The sequence below is a fragment of the Ornithorhynchus anatinus genome, chromosome 11 (genome assembly GCF_004115215.2).
Source record: "Ornithorhynchus anatinus isolate Pmale09 chromosome 11, mOrnAna1.pri.v4, whole genome shotgun sequence".
Classification (NCBI taxonomy): domain Eukaryota; kingdom Metazoa; phylum Chordata; class Mammalia; order Monotremata; family Ornithorhynchidae; genus Ornithorhynchus; species Ornithorhynchus anatinus.
Window position 1 is genome coordinate 42,530,218 of NC_041738.1, and position 25,821 is coordinate 42,556,038.

General features: G+C 46.4%; 1 protein-coding gene across 1 annotated transcript; it reads left to right on the forward strand.

Moving 5' to 3' along the window:
• The first annotated feature begins 11,666 nt into the window (after positions 1-11,666).
• MVD (mevalonate diphosphate decarboxylase) lies at positions 11,667-25,623 on the forward strand. The gene is made up of 10 exons (XM_029075336.2): positions 11,667-11,768; positions 15,699-15,769; positions 16,812-16,926; positions 17,447-17,593; positions 18,423-18,622; positions 19,666-19,740; positions 20,137-20,355; positions 21,524-21,639; positions 22,300-22,408; positions 24,395-25,623. Exons 1-10 carry the CDS (start codon positions 11,699-11,701, stop codon positions 24,473-24,475), a joined length of 1,203 nt encoding a protein of 400 aa, XP_028931169.1. The 5' UTR covers positions 11,667-11,698; the 3' UTR covers positions 24,476-25,623.
• Positions 25,624-25,821: the final 198 nt, after the last annotated feature.

Sequence of the window (25,821 nt, forward strand, 5' to 3'; positions counted from 1 at the left end):
TGTGATGTGACTGACTCTCCAAATGAATAAAGAAATGTCAGTGATTCCATTAAGGAGTTGCATGGACCAGGCAGAAAATTAGACGAGATTAGACTCAAGCTAGACCAACGCATTTGGAGCCGAGCTTGCTTGAATGCCCCTCTGGCCTCATCTATACCAAACACAGCTCCACAAGCAGGTGACACGAGCAACTACAGATTATCTGTGTTGACAGCCTGCTCAGGGTTTGGATTCCATTTAAAATTATGCCCTCTTTATCAGTGTGTGGGTGGGGGGAATGGGAATAGTAGAGGGGTGATCTGGCTCTAATCTGACTGGGGCTGAAAAATGGCATTTTTCAACACCATCATCATCAGTGGTATTTTTTGAGTGCTTACAATGTGTGTAGCACCATACTAAGTGCTTGGGAGAGTACAAGGCAACAGAGTTGGCAAATACATGCCCTGCCCACAACAAGTTTACAGTCTATAGGGAGAGAGAGAAATTAATATAAGTAAATTTTCATGTTCCCAGAATCCTAGGGCAAATGTTTGGGTAGAAAATAACCAGAGAGTCTGCAATTGACTATCCATCATACATGTAGACCTGATATCTGGAAGCTGCAATATGCATAGGCAAGAGGCGAAGGCAGGTGAGGTGGAGACCATCAGAGCTGTGACAACCTGGGACTGTGGAGGAAGTAAGGATGAAAAGCAGCCTGGGCTAGTAGATAGAGTCAGAAGGACCTGGGTTCTAAAGTTCTAATCCCGGCTCTGCCACTTGTCTGCTATGTGACCTTGGTCAAGTCACTTCGCTTCTCTGTGCGTCAGTTACCTCGTCTGTAAAATAGGGGTTAAGACTGTGAGCCTGTTGTGGGCAGGGATTGTCTCTATTTGTTGCTGAATTGTACTTTCCAAGAGCTTAGTACAGTGCTCTGCACACAGTAAGTGCTCAATAAATATGATTGAATGAATGAATGACTGTGAGCCCCATGTGGGACGGGGATTGTGTCCAACCTGATAAGCTTGTATCTACCCCAGAGCTTAATTCAGTACCTGGCACAAGTAAGTGCTTAACAAATACCATTAAAAAAAATATATATATATTTTTAAATGGTATTTGTATAGTATAGTATAGTGTGTATATATATACACTATACTATATATATAATATATAAAAAATATATATAGAATATATATACTTTATATATATATATATATATATATATATATAAGAAGTTCAGACCCACAGGTTCCCTGGATTCCTTGATTAGGAGGGACTGAAGTGGACATTTTTCCAAGTATTGTTCCCTGGAAAGCAACTGAGGAAGGCATCATGGTCTGTAAGCATCATGACCCCTAAGGCAGGGGATATAAATACATAGGGCAGAGATATGAGGTGGAGTAACTTAGTGGTCTCCACATTTTATAGTAGCTTGAGGGGGAAACTTCAGAGAGCTGCAGAAAGCTGTTATAGCCATTTTAAGAGCCTAATAAAAACTCACCCTCTGCGTTAATGCAAGCCTGGCCAGGATAGAATTAGGAAACGGGCGTCTTCTCAGAAGAAGCTCACTGCATCTTAATGGCTTTCACTGCCATAGGGTTGGGATCTTTCTTGCTTCTTGTCATTGGGAAATATACTACCCTCTTTCCTCTTACCACAAAAAGGAAGAGGAGGCAAATTTTAGACAGTGGATTCAAACGATTTGAGGACAGCAGGGTTTCGTACCGTTTGGTCCTCTGGCTTGAAATACCTCACTCAAAGGATGAAATGAAATAGATATGTAACCCCAACACCCCAGCCTCTCAGCCTTTTGATCTACCAAAACTCTGCCTCTGGGCAGATCAAATAAAGTCTTATTCCATCCATTCATTCATTTGATCATATTTATTGAGTACTTACTATGTGCAGAGCATTGTACTAAGCACTTGGAATGTACAATTCGGCGACAGATAGAGACAATCCCTGCCCAACAACAGATTCCACTGGGGCTGGTTTAGAGATGAACCAGTCAGAGGGTAATGGAACAAAAACAGGTTCTCTTTTAAATTAAGCAAGAATGTATTATTATAGTTATTATTATATTAATGATAATAGCATTTGTTAAGATTTACAATGTGCTCAGTCCTGGAGTAGGTACCAGATAATCAAGTCAGATACAGTCCCTGTCCCACACGGCGCACCTAGTTTAAATAGGAGGGAGAACAGGCACTGAACCTTCATTTTACAGATGAGGGAACTGAGGTGCTGAGAAGATAAGTGACTTGCCCAAGATCACACAGCAGGGAAATGGCAGAGCTGAGGATAGAGGCCAGGTCCTCTGACTCCCAGGTCCACGCTCTTTCCACTAGGTCACACTACTCCTCACTTCATCAAATTTTCAGTCCTCAGAGTTTACCTCCAAAAAGCACAAGATTTGAAAGCTTTGGAACTGTCGCTTTGACTAAAACTTTTTAACCTACCCTGGTTTAGGAAGGAAGCAGTAGCTGGGGTCTAGGCCTAAGGAAGAAGGAGTTATACATTATAAGTTAAAGTTATAAGTTATAAAGAGTTAGAATCAGTGTGGCTTATTGGAAAGAGCAAGGGTCTGAGAGTCAGAGGACCTGGTTTCTAATCCCAGCTCTACCACTTGTCTGCTGTGTGGCTTTGGGCAAGTTGTTTAACATCTCTGTGCTTCAGTTACCTCATCTGTAAAATTGGAATAAAGACAGTGAGCACCAGGTGGTACATGGATTGTGACCAACCTGATTATCTTGTATCTACTCAAATCTCAACTCCTATCTTCCCCCCAAAACCTTGTCCTCCCTGTGTCTTTCACATCACTGTAGACAACACCGCTATCCTCCCTACTTCACAAGCCCGTAACCATGATGTTGACCTTGACTCATTCATTCATTCAATGGTATTTATTGAGCGCTTACTATGTGCAGAGCACTGTACTAAGTGCTTGGAATGAACAAGTCGGCAACAGTTAGAGACAGTCCCTGCCGTTTGACGGGCTTACAGTCTAATCAGGTGAGACATAATCGGGGGGACTCATCTCTTTCATTCCACCCACATATTCAGTCTGTCACCAAATCCTGTTGGTTCTCCCTTCACGAAATTGCTAAAATCACCTTTTCCTCTCCATCCAAATTTCTACCTTGCTGATCCAAGTACTTATCCTATCCTGCCTCGATTACTGCATCTGCCTCCTCGCTGGCCTCCGGGCCTCCTGACTCTACCCACTCCAAATTATACTTCACTCTGCTGCATGAATCATTTATTAATAAAAGCATTTAGTTCATGTCTCCCCACTCTTCAAAAACCTCCAGCGGCTACCCATCTACTTCTGCATCAAAACAGGAACTCCTTGTCATTGGCTTTAAAGTTCTCAATCACTCGCCCCCTCCCGCAGCCCAGTCTGCACACTCCATTCCTTTAGCTCCAGCTTACTCACTGAGCCCCGATCTCATCTCTCTCGTGGCCGACCCTTTTTCCACATCCTCCCCCTAACCTGGAATGCCCTCCCCCCTCCCAGTAACTCTTTCCTTGCTAAAGGTAGAGGGGCTTCTAAGGCAAGAGAAGGAACCGTGAAGGAAAAGGATGGCAGAGAGTGGAGAAGGAAATGTCTCCATGGCAATAGTCATCTGTTTTGGGGTCTTGGCCTAAGTGGAACTGTTCTACACCTTTCTCCCTTTAGAAATAGGGAGTTGAAGAACCCTGGGATTCTATTCAGGACAGAGAATGGTGTCCAGGCAAACCATTGGCTAGCTACCCTTTTCCTCTCTGTCGGCATCCTGCTCCCTTCTCCCAGGCTCGGGGGGAGGCCAAGGATGGGAAACTGTTGAGAATCTAGGAGCTGCCTAGGGGGAATTCAAAGGTAGAAAGGAACGAAAAGCTGAACTGGCCACTAAGTTGATTGTAGAGCTGAGGAAAACCCACAAACAGTGAATAGTTGTCCTTCCTACAGACAGTCTTGGTGCTCTGGAATGAATACTTCTCTGAGAGCTGCTTTGTATTTACCCTAGTGCTTAGTATGATGCCTAGCAAATACCGCAGTTATTAGTACCAACTATCCCAGGTAACCTTCGATTCTGGTGATCTAGGTCTTAGAAGAGCCTGTGATTCCCCTTGGCCTGTGGCCCCCAAGTTTTAGGTCTAGTTTCACCCATCTAAGAAGGGAAATGGCACGAAGAATTATAAACTGGAAACCGATTCCAATAGATGGCAAAGCCTAAATTCTAAAAAAGTAACCTGTTTGCTGAAGAAGTCTAAGAAGCAGCCTAGACTTGTGGGAAGAGCAAAGGGCAGGGAGTCAGAGTTCTAATTCTAATTCAGAATCGGAACTCCAACTGCTATGTGACCTTGGGCAAGCCCACTTAGCTTCTCTGAATCTCAGTTCCCTCATCTGTAAAATGGGGATTAAGACTGTTAACCCCTTGTGAGACAGGGACTCGGTTCCACCTGATCAGCTTGTATCTACCCCAGCGTTTAATACAGTGCCTGGCACATAGTAAGTGCTTAACAAATGCCAGAAAAAAAAGAAAAAAAAATCTCACTGCTGAGTATATGACCTAGAGTTCCTTTGGAAACTAAGTTAAAACAAAAGAAAATAAGTCGTTGACATCTCGGGATAGTTGGTAGTTGCTGACCAAGCTGCAGGGGGAGCTTGGAGCTCGGAGACCAAGTTTGTGGGCCAGGGACTAAAAAGATTTTTGGAGGGAGAAGGTCCTTGGCTCCATCTGCTGGGTAATTTGGTACACAAACTGTCCTGATCTCAAAGCGGGAAATCTGGAGAAATAATAATAATGTTGGTATTTGTTAAGTGCTTTCTATGTATCAAGTACTGTTCTAAGCGCTGGGGTAGATACAGGGGATTTAGGTTGTCCCACGTAGGGCTCACAGTCTTCATCCCCATTTTACAGACGAGGGAACTGAGGCACAGAGAAGTGAGTGACTTGCCCAAGGTCGTACAGCAGAGGAGTGGCGGAGCCGGGATTGGAATCCATGACCACTGACTCCCAAGCTCGTGATCTTTCCACTTAAGCCACCCTGCTTCTGAGTGGAGTGGGGATAGACTGGGATTTGCCATCTGGCTACTGACACCTCTCAGAAATAATATTAAAAATTGTAGTATTCATTAAGCACTTACTACGTGCCAAGCACTGTACCAAGTCCTGGGGTGGATATAAGATAACTAGGTCCAAAATGGGGCTCGGAATCTAGGTAGGAGGGAGAAAAGGTATTGAAAAAGAATGTATCCATCTCTGTTTAGCTCCTTCCATGACGGAGAAGCACATTTTTTTTAGTGGGAAGATGTGGGCTAGCGTTAGAAGCGCGGGCCTGGAAGTCAGAGGTCCTGGGTTCGAATCTTGGTTCTACCACTTGCCTGCTGTGGACCTCGGTCAAGTCATTTAAGTTCTCTGTGCCTCAGTCTTCTCATCTGCAAAATATTCATTCATTCATTCATTCAATCGTATTTATTGAGCACCTACTGTATGCAGAGCACTGTACTAAGCGCTTGGAATGGACAATTCAACAACCTCTGCTCTCCCTCCTATTTAGATTGTGAGCTCTGTGTGAGACAGAAACTGTGTTTGACTTGATGATTCTGTATCTACCCTAGTGTTTAGCATGATGCTTAGCAAATACCACAGTTATTAGGACCAGCTATCCCAGGTAACTTTCGGTTCTGGGGATCTAGGGCTTAGCAGAGTCTACGATTCCCCTTGGCCTATGGCTCCCAAGTTTTAGATCTAGTTTCAAATCCAAATTTATCACTTCCAGCCTTGCTGTCTTATGTCTTTTTGAGGTTAGAGGGTAGCACTTTGGTGGACCTGGGAAAACCGACATTCCATGTGAAGGGGCCAGGGTCCGGAAGGGGGAGGCTAAGGACCAGAAACCTTGCAAAGAGGGAGCACTGCTTCTTCAGTCTCGCCCTTCTGGCCACAAAACGTGGACAGGCTCAGGGCCGCTCAACCCTGGTGCCTCTGGGTATTCATTCATTCAATCGTATTTATTGAGCGCTTACTGTGTCGGGTAGGTCAGGAACTACGTCGGACTGTGTCCGACCCGATTACCTGGTATCTACCCCAGAGCTTAGTTCAGTACTTGGCACGTAGTAAGTGCTTGACAAATACCACAGATATTACTCAGAGCTTGACCTCATTAGGTAGAGAGGATGGCGGAGGGGTGGAAAAGAGACAGGAACGCATGTGCATGTTATCTGTGGAGTTACTTCCTATCACAGAGGGTTCTAGACTCTAATCTACCCACGAATGTTTCTTTCCACACTTCATGGTGGCCACTACTTCATCCTGACATATTTAAATTTCCTTCCAGGCGTATCTTTGTTCTTCCTCCTGCTCTCACTATATGTAAATTATTTTGTCTGCCTGGCTCCCCTGTTGGATTATAAACTTCTTGCGGGTAGGAAATGTGTGTCTTACTTCTAACATTTTCTCCCAAGTGATCACTATGGTGGTTAGCACTTAGGAGGCATGGTTGATTGCTGGAATTGAGCCATCATGCTTGTCTGAAGCCCAGCAGCCCAGGAGGCCCCCAATTTTGGGAGATGGGAGGGTGAGAGGGTTGAAAGCAGGAATGGGACAGACGGCCTGATGCAGGGCAGAACTGCCAGTTTTCATGCACTGCCCTACTGCCCAAATTGAGATGAGCAATCCACAAACTACTCTAAGCAGAAAAGACTGTAAGCTCGCTGTGGATGGAGAATGTGTCTGTTATATTGTTGTGGTATACTCTCCCAAGCGCTTAGTACAGTGCCCCGCACATGGCAGGCACTCAATAAGTACGACGGATTGATCTGCCCACACCGAGTGCAAAACAAGTTCTTTGTTTTTATTAACTGCAGCCTTCCAGAGCTTGCGTCATCACCACTATATTGTTTAAGTCGTCAGTCTCCACAAGTGACCTGCATTTCAACCCTTCCCTCATGTGTTTGTATGGATCAAGTGATTTTTTTTTCTAAAATAAATCGTCTGATGCTGTATTTCGGTTTGTTTATACAGGTCTCGATGAGCAACGCAGCATCTAGAAACAACCCTACAGTTCCTGGATGGTCGGTTGGTTATGGTATTCACTAAGGCGTTGCTATGGGCCAAAACTCCACTCTAAGAGCTGGGATAGACACAAGATAATCGGAACCGGCGCATTCCTGGCTCCACAAGCATCTCACCCTCTAAGAGTGGAAAGAGAGCAAGGCACTTATCTGGAATCCTCTCTTTGTTTTGACTATCCAGAAGAAAAACAAATGTGAGTATCTGTCAAGCTTTCCAATGAGTTTTTTAGTAACGACTAAAATTTGAAAAATACAGCACCTCTTGTCGTTCATTCAGGGGGATGGTCAACTGGAGTTCTGCCACATGACTCACTAAAGTTTCCCTGACCTTCCTCCCAGTAAAAGCATGCTGGTACCTAATAAAAAACAACTGGGGACTGGCACCTTCCAGCCACCAAATCAGACCCAGAAAGATGATCGGCTTTAAAACCATCAGCTCTCTCTCCCTTCTACTTAATCATTCATTTCTCTCACTACACCCCAGCTCACACTCTTTATTCCTCTCAAGTTAACCTACTCACTGTGCTTTAAACTCGCCTCTCCCAACTTTGACTTCTGGCAGGATGCCTGACCCTCTCCCTAGAACGCTTTTCCCTTTAAAATCCGCCCGATCACACCTCTCACCATCTTCAGTCAATCAACTGATTGACTGAATCAATCAATTCATTTATTGATTGGAATCTATTGAGTGATTACTACGTGTTGGGCACTGTACTAAGCCCTTAGAAAAGTAGAATAGGCAGACACTATCCCGGCCAACAAGGAAAGAGCATGGGCTTGAGAGTCAGAGGTCGTGGGTTCTAATCCCGGTTCCGTCACTCGTCTGCTGTGTGACCTTGGGCAAGTCGATAAACTTCTCTGTGCCTCAGTTACCTCATCTGTAAAATGGGGATGAAGACTGTGAGACCCAAGTGAGACAACCTGATTACGTTGTATCTACCCCAGCGCTTAGAACAGTGACTGGCACAGAGTAAGAGCTTAACAGATACCATCATCATCATTACAATAAATCACAGGTAAGGGGATTGGCAGAGAATATGGATATGTACATCAAAGCTGGGGGGCTGGGAGAGGGGTCATTATCAAAATGCTTAAGGAGTACAAACCTAAGTGCATAGGTCACGCAGAGGAGACGGCAAATAGGATGGGGAAATGAGGGCTTAGTCAGGGAAGGCCTCTTGGAGATATTATTTTAGTAGGACTTTGAAGATGGGGAGAATGTTGGTCTGTTGGATATGAAAGGGGAAGGAGTTCCAGGCCAGAGGGAGGAAGCGGGCAAGGGGTGGGTGACAAGATAGATGAGATCCAGGTACTGTGAGTAGTTTGGAGTTAGAGAAGTGAAATTTGGGCTGGGTTGAAGTAAAAGGTTAGCAAGGTAAGGTAGAAGGGGGCTAGTTGATTGAGTGTCTTAAAGACAAAAGTAAGAAGTTTCTGTCTGATGCAAAGATGGATGGGCAGCTGTTGAAGGTTTTTGAGGAGTGAGGAAATGTGGACTAAATGTTTTAGAAAAATGATCCTGGCAGCAGAGTGAAGTGTAAACTGGAGGGGGAGAGACGGGAGGCAGATAGGTTAATAATTGTGATATTTGTTAAGTGCTTTCTATATGCCAAGCACTGTACTAAACACTGGGTTAGATATGAGATAATCAGGTCCCACATGGGGCTCACAGTCTAGGAGGCTGCTGCAGTGGCTGAGGTGGGATACGATAAGGGCTTAGATCAGCATAGTAACAATTTGAATCGAGAGGAATGGGCAGATTTTAGGGATGTTGTGAAGGTAGAACCGACAGGATTGGGTGACGTGTGGGTTGAATGAGAGAGATGAGTTGAAGGTAGTGCTAAGGTTACTAGCTTGTGAAACAAGAAGAATGGTAGCATTGTTTGTAGCAATGGGAAAGTGTGGGGAAGGACAGGGCTTGGTTGGAAAAATGGGAAGTGCTGTTTTGAAATCTCATCTCCTCCAGGAGCCTTTCCCAGATTAATTTCTGTTCTCCCCAGGTCATATCCTTACAACTCTCACTCAGCCCTTCTGTCCTCATGATCACCATGGATTAGAACCCATGTCCTTCTGATTCCAGGCCCATGCTCTATCCCCTACACCATTCTGTATGTACTGTAACAATAATAATAGTAATTATGGTATTTGTTAAGTGCTATATGCCACGTACAGTAGTAAGCGCTGGGGTGGCTACCAGCAAATCAGGTTATATCTTTCATTCATTCATTCAATAGTATTTATTGAGCGCTTACTATGTGCAGAGCACTGTACTAAGCGCTTGGGATGAACAAGTCGGCAACATATCTTGTATCATATCTCCCCTATTATTTGAACAGTAACTTATACTCATCACTTTCCTTCATTCCCCCTATCTTTAACTTATTTTAAGGTATTTCCCATGCCAGATTCCTTCAGGTTAAGGGTGGTGTCTCCTAAATCTCTAGTGCTTTCCCAAGCGCTTAAAAAATAATAATAATAATAATAATGATGATGATGATGGTATTTGTTAAGCACTGGGGTAGATACAAGGCAATCAGGTTGTCCCACGTGGGGCTCACAGTCTTAATTCCCATTTTACAGATGAGGCAACTGTGCACAGAGAAGTGAAGAGACTTGCCCAAAGTCACAGAGCTGACAAGTGTGACTTCTGACTCCCCAGCCCCTGCTCTTTCCACCAAGCCACGAAGAGCACGGGCTTGGGAATCAGTGGTTGTGGGTTCTTATCCTGCCTCTGCCACTAATCAGCTGAATGACTTTGGACAAGTCACTTAACATCTCTGTGCCTCAGTTACCTCACCTGTAAAATGGGGATGAAGACTGTGAGCCCCATGTGGGACAACCTGATTACCTTGCATCTACCCCAGCTCTTGGAAAGTAGTAAGCGCTTAACAAATACCATCACTATTATTATGAGAAGCAGCGTGGCTCATTGGAAAGATTACGGTTTTGGGAGTCAGGGGTCATGGGTTCTAATCCCAGCTCTGCCACTTGTCACCTGTGTGACTTTGGGCAAGTCACTTCACTTCTCTGTGCCTCAGTACCCTCATCTATAAAATGGGAATTAAGACTGTGAACCCCACGTGAGACAACCTGATTACCTTGTATCTATCTCAGTGCTTAGAAAAGTGCTTTGCATATAGTAATAATAATAATAATAATAATAATGTTGGTATTTGTTAAGCGCTTACTATGTGCAGAGCACTGTTCTAAGCGCTGGGGTAGACATAGGGGAATCTGATTGTCCCACGTGGGGCTCACAGTCTTAATCCCTATTTTGCAGATGAGGTAACTGAGGCACAGAGAAGTGAAGTGACTTGCCCACAGTCACACAGCTGACAAGTGGCAGAGCTGGGATTCGAACTCATGACCTCTAACTCCAAAGCCATGCTGCCTCTCTACTAGTAAACACTTAACAAATACCATCATTATTTATTATTATTATTATTATTATCATTCTATGTGGATACTACTGGTTGGAGCTGGCATTCTTGGAGCCTTTTTCCAGATTCCCCAAGAACTTTATTATTATTCTGTGTGGATACTACTGTTTTATTGGAGCTGGCTTTCTTGGAGCCTTTTTCCAGATTCCCCAAGAATTTCATTATTATATTATCCTGTGTGGATACTACTGTTTTAGCATTTTATTAATAGAATTATTATTGTTTTATTTTTATAATTATTATTATTAGTAGTAGTAATAGCAGTAGTATTCTGTGTGGATACTACTGGTCTGCTAGAGCTGGCGTTCTTGGAGCCTTTTTCCGTATTTCCCAAGAATTTCATTATTGTTATTATTGTATGTGGATACTACTGTTTTATTGTTTTATTAATAGAATTACGATCGTTTTATATATAGAATGATGATGATGATGATGATGATGATGTGTGGATACTACTGGTCTGTTGGAGCTGGCATTCTTGGACCCTTTCTCCAGATTCCCCAAGAATTTCATTATTGTTATTATCCTGTGTGTGTTTTATTAATAGAATTATGTTCGTCTTACTTATATTATAATTATAATTATAATTATAATTATAATTATTATTATTCTCGTCTGTTGGAGCTGGTGTTCTTGGAGCCTTTCTCCAGATTCCTCAGGAATTTCATTATTATTATCCTGTGTGGAACTACTGTTTTATTACTAGAATTATGATTGTTTTATTTATAGAATCATCATCATCATTATTATTATTATGTGTGGGTACTACTGGTCTGTCAGAGCTGGCGTTCTTGGAGCCTTCTTGCAGTCTTGGGTCGAGGCTTGGCTTCGACACCCGGCCCGAGCCGAGCCGAGCCGAACCCCGCCGAGCCGAGCCGAGCCGAGCCCCGAGCCGAGCCGAGCCCCGAACCGAGCCCCGAGACGAGCCCCGAGCCCCGAGCCGAGCCCCGCCGAGCGCAGCCGAGCCCCCGTCCGCCCCTCCCTCCAACCGACGCCGAGCCCATCGTCCGATCCGCAGCCCATTGGCTGAACGAGTGGCGAGGGTCCGGGGCGCGCAGCCGATTGGTCAGGACGCGAGCCGCTGGCCCGGCGGGGACCAATCCCCTTGGAGCGCGTGACGCTAGAGTGGGCGGGGGAGAGGAGGGGGGCAGAGGCGGCGGCGGGGCGCCCGGAGCCTATGAATGGGGCGGCGCCGGCCAGCGTCTGCGCATGCGTGCCGGCCATGGCCTCCGAGCAGCCACCGGCCCCGGTCACCTGCACGGCCCCCGTCAACATCGCCGTCGTCAAATACTGTGAGTGTCCCGGGATGGGGGGGGGGGGGGTCCCTCGGGGGTCAGTCCGGTCCTCTGACTTTCTGGGCCTAATCATAAGAAGAATGAGGGGCTTTCATTCATGCAGTCCTATTTATTGAGCGCTTAATGTGTGCAGCGCACTGGACTAAGCGCTTGGGCCAATGCAACAATAAATTTCTTAAGCCCTTACTATAATAATAAGAATGGCATTTGTTAAGCCCTTACTATAATAATAAGAATGGTATTTGTTAAGCCCTTACTATAATAATGATGGTATTTGTTAAGCGCTTACTATAATAGTAATAATGGTATTAAGTCCTTACTAGAAGAATAATAATGGTATTTGTTAAGCGCTTACTATAGTAATAATGATGGTATTGGTTAAGCGCTTACTACAGTAATAAGAATAATGATGGTATTTGTTAAGCGCTTACTATAATAGTAATAATGGTATTAAGTCCTTACTAGAAGAATAATAATGGTATTTGTTAAGCGCTTACTATAGTAATAATGATGATATTGGTTAAGCGCTTACTATAGTAATAAGAATAATGATGGTATTTGTGAAGCGCTTACTATAATACTGTATTTGTCAAGTCCTTACTATAGTAATAACGATGGTATTTGTTAAGCGCTTACTGTGATGATAATAATGGTACTTAAGTCCTTACTATAATAATCAGAATAATCATGGTATTTGTTAAGCGCTTACTATAGTAATAATAATGGTATTTGTTAAGCGCTCACTATAGTAATAATGATGGTGTTTGTTAAGCGCTTACTGTAGTAATAAGAATAATGATATTTGTTAAGCGCGTACTATAATAAAGGTATCTGTTAAGTTCTTACTATAATAATAACAATGGTATTTATTAAGCGCTTACTATAGTAATAATGATGGTATTTGTTAAGCGCTTACTATAATGTAATGATGGTATGTGTTAAGCGCTTACTATAATATAATGATGGTATGTGTTAAGCGCTTACTATAATAATAATGATGATGGTATTTGATAAGCGCTTACTATAATAATAATAGTAATGATGGTATTTGTTAAGCGCTTACTGTGAGGGTCCCGGAGTCGGGGATCCCCCCGGAGAGCAACACGGCCCTATGATTTTCTGGGCCTAATCATATGAAGAATAATGATAGTATTTCTTGAGCCCTTACTGTAAAAATAAGAATAATAATGGTATGTGTTAAGCGCTTACTTTAATAATAATGATGATGGTATTTGATAAGCGCTTACTATAATAATAATAGTAATGATGGTATTTGTTAAACACTTACTGTGAGGGTCCCAGGGTCGGGGGGTCCCACGGAGGGCAGTGCGGCCCTGTGACTTTCTAGGCCTAATAAGAAGAATGATGGTATTTCTTAAGCCCTTACAATAATAAGAATACTAATAATGATATTTGTTAAGTCCTTACTATAATAATAATAATAATAATGGTATTTGTTAAGTCCTTACTATAATAATGATGGTGTTTCTTAAGCGCTCACTATAATACAATGATGTTATTTGTTAAGCGCTTACTTTAGTAATAAGAATAATGATGTTATTTGTTAAGCGCTTTACTATAATAATAATAGTCATGATGGTATTTGTTAAGCGCTTATTGTGAGGGTCCCGAGGTCGGGGGTCCCCCGGAGGGCAGTGTGATTCTTCTCATCATAAGAAGAATGATGGTATTTGTTAACACCTTACTATAATAATAAGAATAAGAGTAATGATGGTATTTAAGTGCTTACTATGTGCCAAGCACCGTTCTAAGCACTAAGGTAGATACAACATTATCAGATTGTCCCACGTGGGGCTCACAGTCTTCATCCCCATTTTACAGATGAGATCACTGAGGCACAGAGAATAATAATGATGGCATTTGTTAAGTGCTTACTATGTGCAAAGCACTGTTCTAAGCACTGGGGTGGGGGGAATACAAGATGATCAGGTTGTCCCACATGGGGTTCACAGTCTTAATCCCCAATTTATAGATGAGGTAACTGAGGCACAGAGAAGTGAAGTGACTTGCCCAAAGTCACACGGCTGACAAGTGGCAGAGTTGGGATTAGAACCCACGAACTCAGACTTCCCAGCCCGGCCTCTTGATACTAAGCTAGGCTGCTGCTTCTAGCTACGCTGGCATCCCCGAGGGGTCCCGATTGGGCAGGGATTTTCTCTGTTGCTGAATTGTACTTCCCAAGCGCTTAGTACAGTGTTCTGCACACAGTAAGCGCTCAATAAATACGATTGAATGAATGAATAAACCGCCCCCCTTCCCCCTCCCTCCCAAATTCCCTATTTCCCAGGGTGGGCCCCAGACTTTGATTTATTTTCATTTTCATTTATTCCAAAATGTTGGTGATGGGGAGACCCATCCCCTCCATCAAGCTTAATTGGAGAGGCCGCATTGGCAGAGTTGAGCTTGGAGGGGGGTGAATAATAATAATAAATTAATAATTATGGTATTTAAGTGCTTACTATGTTGCCAGGCACTGTACTAAGCACTGGGGTGGATACAAGCAAATTGGGATGGACACAGTTCCTGTCCCTTGTGGGGCTCACATTCTCAATCCCCATTTTACAGATGAGGGAACCGAGGCCCTGGGAAGTGAAGTGACTTGCCCAAGGTCACACAGTAGACAGGTGGCAGAGTTGGGTTTAGAACCCCTGTCCTTCTGATTCCCAGGCCCGTTTCTCTCAATATGCCATGCTGCTTCTGTTCTGGACAGGGGCTCTGGGCGAAGGTTCATTTGATTAGGGTAATGGAGCCGGGATGGGATGAGGGGAAGATGAGGAAGTGATGGCTGCAGGTTGGAGAGTCTTCAATTTAATCATTTATATTTACTTCTCTGTGCCTCAGTTACCTCATCTGCAAAATGGGGATCGAGACTGGGAGCCCCATGTGGGACAGGGACTGTCCAACCCGATTAATACCTGTATCTACTCCAGTTCTTCGTACAGTGCCTAGCACCCAGTAAGTGCTTAACAAATGCCACAATTATTATTATTGTTATTAATAAACACTGTGTGCAAAGCACTGCATGAAACACCTGGGAGAGAACAATATAACAGTAAAAAGAAACATTCCCTGTCTACAGTTGGCGTATAGTCTGGAGAGGGAGAGCAGTTGGTCAGTTGAGGGTTTTGCAAAGGGTACTGTTATGGATGAGAAAGATGATTTCTCAACTATGACAATTAGGTTGGATTAAAGAGGAGACAGTAGCGTGGCCTACTTGATAGAGCACGGGCCTGGGAGTCAGAAGGACCTGGGTTCTAATCCCGACTCCACCCATCCGCTGTGTCATCTTGGGCAAGACACTTCATTTCTCTGGGCCTCAGGTCCCTCATCTGTAAAATGGGGGTTATGACTGTGAGCCCCATGTGGGACCTGGACTTTGTCTCTTGCATCTGTCCCAGCACTCAGTACAGTGTCTGGCACAGAGTAAACACTTAACAAATACCATAAAAATGATGGGTTGGAAGCAAGAGGCCCAACAAAAAGAAGATTGTGATAGTCCAAATGTGAGTCCAAATATTGCTGGGGCAGTGGGAGGGTGGGAAAGGATTAGACAGTGAAGATGCTAATGAGGCAGGATAGGTGAGAAGTATAAAAACTAGAAAGTTGTAGAAAATGATTCCAGAAAATTTTAAAGGGGTCCAGAAAATTGCAAGACTTCCAAAGGTACATTCTCTAGCTCACTGTGGGCAGGGGCTGGATCTACCAACCCTGTTATATTGTACCCGCCCAAACTCTTAGTACAGTGTCCTGCATCCAGAAAATGTTCAGTGGTTGATTTTCAATTAACCTTGAAATGTTTTTTGGAGATTTGACTCTTAAAATTGTAACTAGCTTGATTTCAAGCCGTCAGGTGTGAAAGTACTGATTAACCATTTTGCTTTTTAAGACTGAACCTTTTTTTTCCAGGGGGGAAACGAGATGAAGAGCTGATTTTGCCCATAAATTCCTCACTCAGTGTCACTTTGCACCAGGACCAGGTTGGTACAAGCCAGCGTGAATTACTTCATTGTGTGAACTTCTAAATTCAGAACTGGGAAATCATTCCCGAGTGAAAGCATTTTTGGTACTTGTAGATAGAAGTGAAAGATTGTTCATCATGTGAGAAGCAGCGGGCCTAATGGGTAGAGCATGGGTTTGCAGTAAGAAGGAACTGGGTTCTAATACTGGATCCAACACTTGCCTGTTGTGTGACTTTGGGCAAGTTACTTAACTTCTTTGTGCCTCAGTTTCTACATCGGATGAGGATTAAGGCAGGGAGTCCTGTGTGGGTTATGGAGTGTGTCCAATCTGAATAGCTTGTGTGTATTCCTGCGTTTAGTACAGTGCCTGGCACATAGCCCTTAACACATCTTTTTTTTTTTTAAAGGCCAAGTAAATGTTCGGGCTGGGATGTGTCTTTATATTATACCTAGAGCTCTCAAAAGGAGCACTCATTCATTCATTCATTCATTCAATAGTATTTATTCAGCGCTTACTATGTGCAGAGCACTGTACTAAGTACTTGGAATGTATAAATCGGTAACAGATACAGTCCCTGCCCTTTGACGGGCTTACAGTCTAATCGGGGGAGACGGACAGACAAGAACAATAGCAATAAATTGCTTTTTATTGGTATTTATTGCTAGCTATCCATTTATTTATTTATTATTTATTGCACTCCTCTCCAAGGGCTTTTTTGGAAACCGCAACTTCTTTTACTTTTTTTTTTTTCATTTTTGAATGCCTTATGGGGCCTGCATTTCTGCTTAGGAAATAGGCACAGGGTCACTTGAAGCATTTGTGAAGCAACCCAGGATGAAGGGCTGGGACTTTTGGGTATCCTCCAGGGATCACTACCACTCTGCAGTCCTGAATCAGTTATTTTACCTCCTTTGCCTCTTGAGGACTTTTGAGGATACGAGGTTATTGATGCTAAATGAGTTAGCACTGTGAAGAGTGATGTACTTGCTTATTTAAGAAAATTAACGACCGTTCTGATGCTCCCTGGGGTGCGAGGTAATTCTGAATTTTCTTTTCCAGTTAAAAACGACCACAACAGCGGCCATCAGCCGTGACTTCAAAGAGGACCGAATCTGGTTGAACGGCAAGGAAGAGGATGTGGGGCACCCACGCCTGCAGACCTGCCTGCGGGAGAGTGAGTGCCAGGGCCCAGAAACTGGCACCTCTAGGCACAAGGCCCAGACCTAGCTCCCCTCACCCTCTCCCTTTGGGTGAAATTGGGAATAAACCCTACTCTGCTTTTTTAGAGGATGCTGCCCATCCCAGTGAAATAATTAAGATGGGAGAGAGGAAGGTGAAACACTCTCAGGGACCCATTTCTCAGATTTGCTCATTTCCCGAATGTGGGTTGGTTGCCGGATGCTTTGGGATTTGAGAAGCAACTCTCTTTCCAAGGAGAAAAGAGAGTCACGCTTTATCACAGTTGGGGCACTTTGGTTGACTTCTACGGGGCTGCTAACTTCCCTTCCCAACGAGTACGGGATTGATCATCTTGGAATTGGTCAGACGTTGGGTCTCTGGTTGGCAAAGGCACTGGTAAGAGCTGGTAGGAAATGCTAAGAACGAGAGTTCTCAGTCTACCGACGGTGGGGTTTTCTGCTGCAAACATTTGGACGTGGCCCCATGCTGACCGCGTTCCCCCTTCCCCCGTGCAGTTCGCCGTCTGGCCCGAAAGCGGAGGAGTGGAAGAGATGGCGATTCCGCTTCCCTCAGCCTCTCTTACAAGGTGCACATTGCGTCAGTCAATAACTTCCCCACAGCTGCTGGCTTGGCGTCCTCGGCGGCTGGGTACGCCTGCCTAGGTATGTGAGAGGAGAGCCGGGGCAGGAGGTGTGTGGGCGTCTGAATCTGCCTCCTTGGCTGGAGGTGGGACCATCCGTTTGGTGAGCGATTACTGTGTGCAGAGCGCTGTAATAATGATGATGATGTTTGTTAAGCGCTTATTATGTGCCAAGCACTGTTCTGAGAGCGCTTGACAGAGTAAAGTCGGTAGACGCTTTCCCTGCCCTCAGCAAGCTTACAGTCTAGATCCAACTTCATTGCTTGGGACTGATATTCCACGATTGGCCGAGACCGCTCCTGGTTTCCGGAAACCGCAAGGCTGCCTGCTGCCTGTTCTTAGGTGCCCTGCGTAAAGAAAAAAGGAATTCTCACCATCTCTGTTATCTAGGCTGATTTTCCAGCCTTTCTCCCTTGGCTTTTCTGTGTCCCGCTCTAAAGGATTTGTTTATTTCCCTGTGGGGAGCGATGGGGAAGCAGCGTGGCTTACTGGATAGAGCACGGGCCTGGGAGTCAGAAGGACCCGGGTTCTATTCCCAGCTCCGCCACTCCTCTGCTGAACGACCTTGGGCAAGTCACTCACTTCTCTGTGCCTCAGTTCCCTCATCTGTAAAATGGGGATTATGAGTGTGAGCCCCATATGGGATAGGGATCATGTCTAACCTGAATAACTTGTACCTACCCCAGCGCTTAGAGCAATGCTTGACCCATAGTACACGTTCAACAGGTACCGTAATTATTGTTGAAAAGGGAGGAGGGGAATGAATGGGCACCCTTCTCTCGTCACTTGTTGCCACACTGATGCCCCTGTTTGGCCCCATTCCTTCCCACCACGGCCACTTCTCCCCCAAGTGTACACCCTGGCCCGGCTGTACGGGGTGGAGGGCGAGCTGTCGGAGGTGGCACGGCAGGGCTCGGGCAGCGCCTGCCGGAGCATGTACGGCGGCTTCGTCGAGTGGCTCATGGGAGAGAGGCCAGACGGGAAGGACAGCATCGCCCAGCAGCTTGTCCCGGAGACGCATTGGCCCGAGTTGAGAGTCCTCATTCTAGTGGTAAGCGGAGAGCTGGCTGACAGGTGAGGTGTGGGTGGAGGCGGCCGGGAGGCAGCACAACAGGCCAGCTCTGCTTCCCAACCGATGGTTTCATTCATTCAGTCGTATTTATTGAGCGCTTTCCATGTGCACAGCACTGTAATAAACCCTGGAGAGAGCCACATTCCCTCACCACAGCTTACGGTCTAGACGGAGAGGCAGACATTAATACAAATAGACAAATTGCAGATGTGTACGTTAAGTACTGAGGGGCTGGGAGGAGGGGATGAATGAAGGGAACAAGTCAGGGCGATGCAGGAGGGAGCGGGAAAAGAGGAAAGGGGAGCATAGTCAGAGAAGGCCTCTTTGAGGAGATGTGCCTTCAGCAAGGCTTTGAAGAGGGGGAGAGTAATTGTCAGACAATCCTCTTCCCATTCCCGTATCTTGTAAGCCTAGGCTCTTGGGAGGAGGAGGCTGAAATTAGTCCAAGGTCCTTATTCCTGGAACGAAAGGGGAGGGAAGGCTCGATCTGCTCATGGGGAATTGGTTCTTCCTGCAATCAGTCAGTCGTATTTATTGAGCACTTTCTGTGTGCAGGACACTGTACTAAGTGATAGGGAGAGTACAGTGCAACAGAGTTGGTAGTCACGTTCCCTGCCCACGACGAGCTTACAGTCTAAAGGGGGAGACAGACATTAATATAAATAAATTATGGATATGTACACAAGTGCCGTCGGACTGAGGTGGGGGTGAATGAAGGGAGCAGATCAGGGTGACACAGCAGAGAAGAAATGAGGGCGACCATTTGAACAATGAGAGAGCAGTCAGATGAGGAGGGATCCTTGGCCAATCTAAGCCAGAATCTCTATTGTCTTCATAGAAACCGAGGCAGAGGTTCCCCAACTTTGCTGGACTTGGGAGTGGGGTCCCAGAGAACACCGGGACCATGCTGGCAGTGCTGACACCCCCTCCCCACTCTCTTGGGGTTCACCTTTCATAGAAGCCACTGCTCCCCAGGGTGTCTTAGTTAGGGCCCTGGGTCTACCTTTTTTCCTCTCTGGCAGGTCAGCGCTGAGAAGAAGTCTGTGGGCAGCACAGCAGGAATGCAGACCAGTGTGGAAACCAGCCCTCTGCTAAAAGTAACTATGGGTGTGGGAGTGGGGTGAGGTCAGGAGTGGGAGGCAGCCAAACACCAGGGATCGATCCTAGTGGGACAAAGTGCACCCCATCTGGGCCAGGGATAAGCAGGCTCAAGTGGCCCTTTGGAAGGACCCGACACCCTCTGTAGCAAGCTGACATTCCCGCTCATCCAAAGGACGCCATGTTTTGTTCCTGTTTCTTCATTCAGTCACTCAGTCGTGTTTACTGAGAGCTTACTGTGTGCAGAGCACTCTACTGAGCGCTTGGGAGAGTACAGTACAGCAGAGTTGGTAGACAGGTTCCCCGCCCACGAGGAGCATACAGTCTAGAGTAGGAGGTTCTTCGCCTCTCTCCCGTCCCTGTCCCCTTCCCTCAGCTGGCTTATCGTCTTGCAGTTTCGGGCTGAGTCGGTGGTGCCAGGTCGGATGGCGGAGATGAGGCGCTGCATCCAAGAGAAGGACTTCCAGGGCTTCGGCCTACTGACCATGAAGGACAGCAACCAGTTCCATGCCACCTGCCTAGACACTTTCCCTCCCATCTGTTACCTCAACGATACCTCCCGGCACATTATCAGCCTGGTCCACCGCTTCAACGCTCATTTTGGGAAGACCAGGGTAAGGTGGGAAGCGGGGACGCTTCCAGCTCTCCCTGAGTCCTGGGATGGCCGTATTGTCCCCGGAGTCCATGTGAGTGGTCAGTCAGAGCTTTCACAGTGGCTGTAAAGGGGTGTGACCTGGATGATGATAATAATAATAATGATGGCATTTGTTAAGCGCTTACTCTGTGTAAAGCACAGTTCTAAACGCTGGGGTAGATACAAGGTAATCAGGGTGTCCCACGTAGGGCTCACAGGGCTTCATCCCCATTTTACAGATGAGGGAACTGAGGCCTGAGAAGTTAAGTGACTTGAGCAAAGTCACACAGCTGACAAGTGGCAGAAGCGGGATTAGAACCCACAACCTCTGACTCTCAAGCCAGGGCTCTTTCCACGATAGAACAGGAAAGGCACCACCCCCTCCCCCTCTTCCCATCCCTTTTTTCCCCTCTGGGATTTCTTACAGTTAGAGCCTTCTTGTTCACTCTGTCATCCTACATTCAGCAATGTAGGAAGATAGCTAGGTGCCATCAGGGCGTTTGTGGCCTTTCAGAGACAGAGTGAATCCTCTGCTCCATTTGAGCCGATCGGGGTCTTCCGAGAATGCTTGGGGATCTGGCAAAGTGCCATTCCTGGTTTCTGGGCAATCAGTAAAGGGAAATCTAGGATCTTTTAGGGATCAGGGCTCAGGGAGCAAGCTGCCACATTTAAATGGATTGGATTACAAAATGGCAGCTCTGCTGTTGGCCCAGTAGAAAGAGCATAGTCCTGGGGATGGGGAGACCTGGGTTCTAGTCCCAGGTCTGCCTGCTAGGCCTATGTCGTCTGTAGAGAAGGTCTCGGACGGAGGAACCACAACTGAGATCTTCCACGAGGTGGACAGGCCTAGCAGGAAGCGAAAACTCAGACCACGGCGGCTACCAACGGCAGCTGGCCAGTGGAACAGACTTCTGGAGCCCAGAATTAGCACTAGGCGCCTTAATCAAGGTGGTAAATGGGGTCTGAAGGTAAAAAAAAAAAATGCACCCCTGCCCACCTATTTGCTTTTGCCCTTGGTGCCCCCAGAGGGAGGGCAGAGAAGAGACAGCCCAACTGGCGGCACGGAAGCCACTGGCCCCAAGATGGCTCCCTCTTTCTCGGGAACGAGGTCCACCCGTGGTTCCTGACGGGCGACTCCATCGTTGCAGGTGGCGTACACATTTGACGCAGGCCCCAATGCCGTGATCTTCACGCTGGACAACACCGTGGATGACTTCGTGGCCGTGGTGAAGCATAGCTTTCCTCCCGTCTCAAATGGAGATCAGTGAGTTGAGGCCGTAGCCCCGGCCTTCCCTCCCTGGCCTGAGTGGACACCAGCTTTCCATTGCGACGGCAGGGGCGGGAGAGGGGGCAGGGATCATCTAGAGGGACAGGGTTGGGAAAGGACAGGCGTCAAGAAGTTCATAGGTCCAAAATCAATCAGTGGTATTTACTGAGCGCCTCCTGGGTGCAGAGCTCTGTAGTGAGCGCTTGCGGAGAGTACAATGTAAAAGAGTTGGTAGAACCATTCCCTCGGTCTTTTTAGTCCCGTTGGGGAACTCTCAGGTCATGTGTGGTCAGAAAACGGGGGTGAAGGGTTGGGCCCCACTTTAACAGCTGGGCACTTCTGCTTCTCTTTGCTCTGCGGTTGTCTGTGGCACTGGAGTGGGGATGGAGAAGAATGGGAGCTTCAGCCTCGAGAGACTTTCCCTTGGGGGTCGGCAGGCTGTTGTTTAAAGTCCATCATATTTTTGGAGCGCTTACTGTGTACAGAGTACTGTACTAAGCACTTAGGAGAATATAAAATAATAGACACATTCCTTCCCCACGACGTGCTTACAGTCTGTTAAAAGATCTCTCCCCTCCTTGACCCCGTTCCTCTTCGCTGCTACGAAGCAGCTGCCACCGGGACCGTGAACCCTTTCTGATCGCTTTTTCCCCCCAGGTTTCTGCAGGGCTTGCAGGTGGGATCTGCCCCCCTCTCAGAAGAACTGAAATCGGCTATGGGTCCAGAGCTGACCCCGGGTGGGATCCGCTACATCCTGGTCACCCAGGTAAGGCCTAGAAACCACTTCCCGGACACCCCATTGACCCGGAGAAGTTAAGTCAGAAAGGTCTTCCTAAAGGTCGGGAGGCGTACACCTTTTCCCAGGCGCTTCTGAAGACTTTACCCTACGTTCGCTTCCAGACGGCCCTCTCTCTTTATCATGTGCTCCGTAGGGCGCAAGCCAGGCTCTCTCCTGCTGGCTTCTTTCCCCAGATTTATCTAGCATGCCCACTTTTTGTCCTCTGACATCCACTGAGGGGGTTGGCAGTGCTAGAGGTGGCTGGAAGCAGAGGCACGTGGGAATCCAGTTCCACTTGGTCACTCTTGCGGTCATTCCTCTTTCCTCACCAACAGAAAGGCTCCGCCTCATGACCATGCGGCAAACAGCCCGGGCCCGTCGTGTGAAGTCCGTGACTGGAAGGCTGAAAAATTCTAGTCAGCTCACAGCATTCACCGAGGCACCCGCATGTTTTCTAGGGATACTAAGCAGCGTGGCCTAGTGGGAAGAGCACGGGCCTGGGAGTCAGAAGACCTAGCTTCTAATTCCAGCTCTGCCAGTTGCTTGCTCTGTGACCTTCAGCAAGTCACTTAACTTCTCCGCGCTTCGGTTTCCTCAACCGTAAAATGGGATTCAGTACCTGTTCTCCCTCCTACTTAGACTGTGAGCCCCAAGGGGGATAGGGAGTGTGGCCAACCTGATTAACTTGTATCTACCCCAGCGCTTAGAACAGTACTTGACATATAGTATGTGCTTAACAAGTGCCATCTAAAAAAAAAAAAAAGCTGCTGCTGCAGATGCACAGGGGAGGAAAAAGTGCTCTGTGTTGGCCAGGCAGTGGAAGATCTCAGGCAGGTGAGCAAGTGCGATGGAGTGGATAAGTGAGGGAGGAAACACTTCCCAGAGAACTTGAAGCAGATGCCAAGCTCTGGCCTCCTGCCTGAAAGCAAGGGGAGTGAACTTTAAAGCACACCCCTCCCTTATTGTTCCTAGAGAACCTCTCCATCTCGAGAAGCAGTGTGGCCTAGTTTTTTGTTTGTTAGTTTAATATTCAATCGTACTTCATTCAATCATATTTATTGAGCACTGACTGTGCAGAGCACTGTATTAAGCCCTTATAATGTATTTGTTAAGCACTTTGTGCCAAGCACTGTTCTAAGCACTGGGGTAGATACAAGGTAATCAGGTTGTCCCACATGGGGCTCACAGTCTTAATCCGCATTTTACAGATGAGATAAATGAGGCCCAGAGAAGGGAAGTGACTTGCCCAAAGTCACACAGCTGATAAGCGGCAGAACCGGGATTAGAACCCACAACCTCTGACTCCCAAACCCGTGCTCTTTCCACTAAGCCACGCTGCTTCTTGCTTGCTATGTGCTAGGCACTGTATTAAGCGCTGGGATAGGTACAAACTATTCAGTTGGACACAGTCCCTGTCCCACGTGGGGCTGTGACAGTTTTAGTCCCCATTTTACAGATGAGGTAACGGGCACAGAGAAGTGAAGTGACTTGCTCAATGTAACACAGCAGACAGGTGGTGGATCCAGGATTAGAACCCAGGTCCTTCTGACTCCCAGGCTCATGCCGTATCCACTAGGCCATGTAGCTTCCAGTGGATAAAACCTGGGAAGAAGAGCACTTGGGTTCAGATCCTGGCTCCGCCACCTCACTGGTGGGTGACTTTGGACAAGTCACTGAACTTTTCTGTGCCTTAGTTTCCTCTGTCAAATGAGAATTCAGTAGCCCTTCTCCCTCCTACTTAGACTGCGGGATAGCGACTGTGTCTGACCCGATTATCTTATATGTACGCCAGTGCTGAGTACAGTGGTTGGCACATAGCAAGCGCCAAACGAATACCACAGGTGTTGTTATTAATGGTGTTATTGCAGTCTTCTATACTGAGGAGAATGGCAGGGATTGGAGGGAGGGCGAGTGTCTGGGTAATTCCATCAGCCAGCCTGAAGTGACTGGATTTAATGTCCTTTTCGATTAAAGGCAGGGCCAGGACCTCAGCTGCTGGAAGATTCCCACGTGCACCTTCTGGATGCTGAAGGATTGCCCCGTCTTAGTGCCTGATTCAGTTCATTTGGAGTCTTTGTCAGCCTCAGGGAGAGACACCAGGAGAGACAGTGTCTCCGATTTAGCTGGGAAAATCTTGCCGTGCCAGCTGGAATTCTGAAAGAGAAGCGAGATGTTGCTGCAAGAGATTCCTGCGCCTAGAGCACCCGTCTCCGGCAATGAGGGAGGGAGTTGGGGTCTCTGTCCCCCCCATCCGTGGGCTTCAGTGCTCTTCTGGTTCCCTGAGGTTCTCGTGGGTCCTCTGTGGAGATGCTGACGTGGGGGACGGTGAGGTTTGTGATGTGGAGTCCTCTCCATTAGGAGCTGACCCAAGATACCTCTCTCCAAGATCACTCACACAAGGGGCGACCAAGTAGCAACCATCAGATCAAGTCTGGACTCAATGGCTTGACAGTCTTCCTTCTGAGACCCTCATGTCTCAGATCTTGATTAAAACTGGAAAAGAAAAACCCACCAAGGAAAAACCCGCCTGGTTCATTGAGGAAACATTCGGAAACCTTGCGTACTTTTCTTTCTGCCTTTTGTGAAGTCAGTTAGGAAAGGGGATAAAGAATCAAACTTTCTACAACCTAATTTTTCCTGGATTTTCTTGTGGTCTTTGCCCAAATATCATTTTCTACAATGACCAGAAAAAAGATTGTGTCTTTGACTGGGATTTTCTTTGCCTTTGAGAGTATACTGTTTACCATGTTCTCTGTGCCTCAGTTACATCATCTGTAAAATGGGGTTGAGTGTGAACCCCATGTGGGACAGGGACTGTGTCCAACCTGATGAACTCATATCTACCCCAACACTTAGAACAGTGCTTGGCACATAGTAAGATCTTAACAAGTACCATAATTGTTGTTGTTATTCTGGATTACAGTAGCGGGAATCCTCTTTGCCCATGTAATGCTGGCTGGACCTTCTTTCTGCACTGTCAGGGCATCCTGTGTGATGTTCATGCTGAGACTCAGTGGAGAAAGGTAACAGTCTAAGGGCCCTGATTTCTAGGTCTCTGCTCAATATAGCAGACCAAGCTGACACCCTGAATTTAAGAAGACAAGAATCTGTGTTGAGAGAACTTTCTTCAGGGAGCTCTTCAGAATGGTAGCCACTGTTTTTCTCCTTTCTGGGAATAAACTTTTTTATCTCTTTAGTGTTGATCCGTTGGAAACAGAATGGTCTAGTAGAAAGAACACAGGTCTGGGAATCAGAGGACCTAGGTTCTAATCCCAGCTCTGCCACTTGTCTGCTCTGTGACCTTGGGAAAGTCACCTCACTTCTCTGGGCCTCCATTTCCTTAATTGTAAAATGGGGATTCAGTACCTGTTCTCCCTCCTACTTAGACTGTGAATTCCACG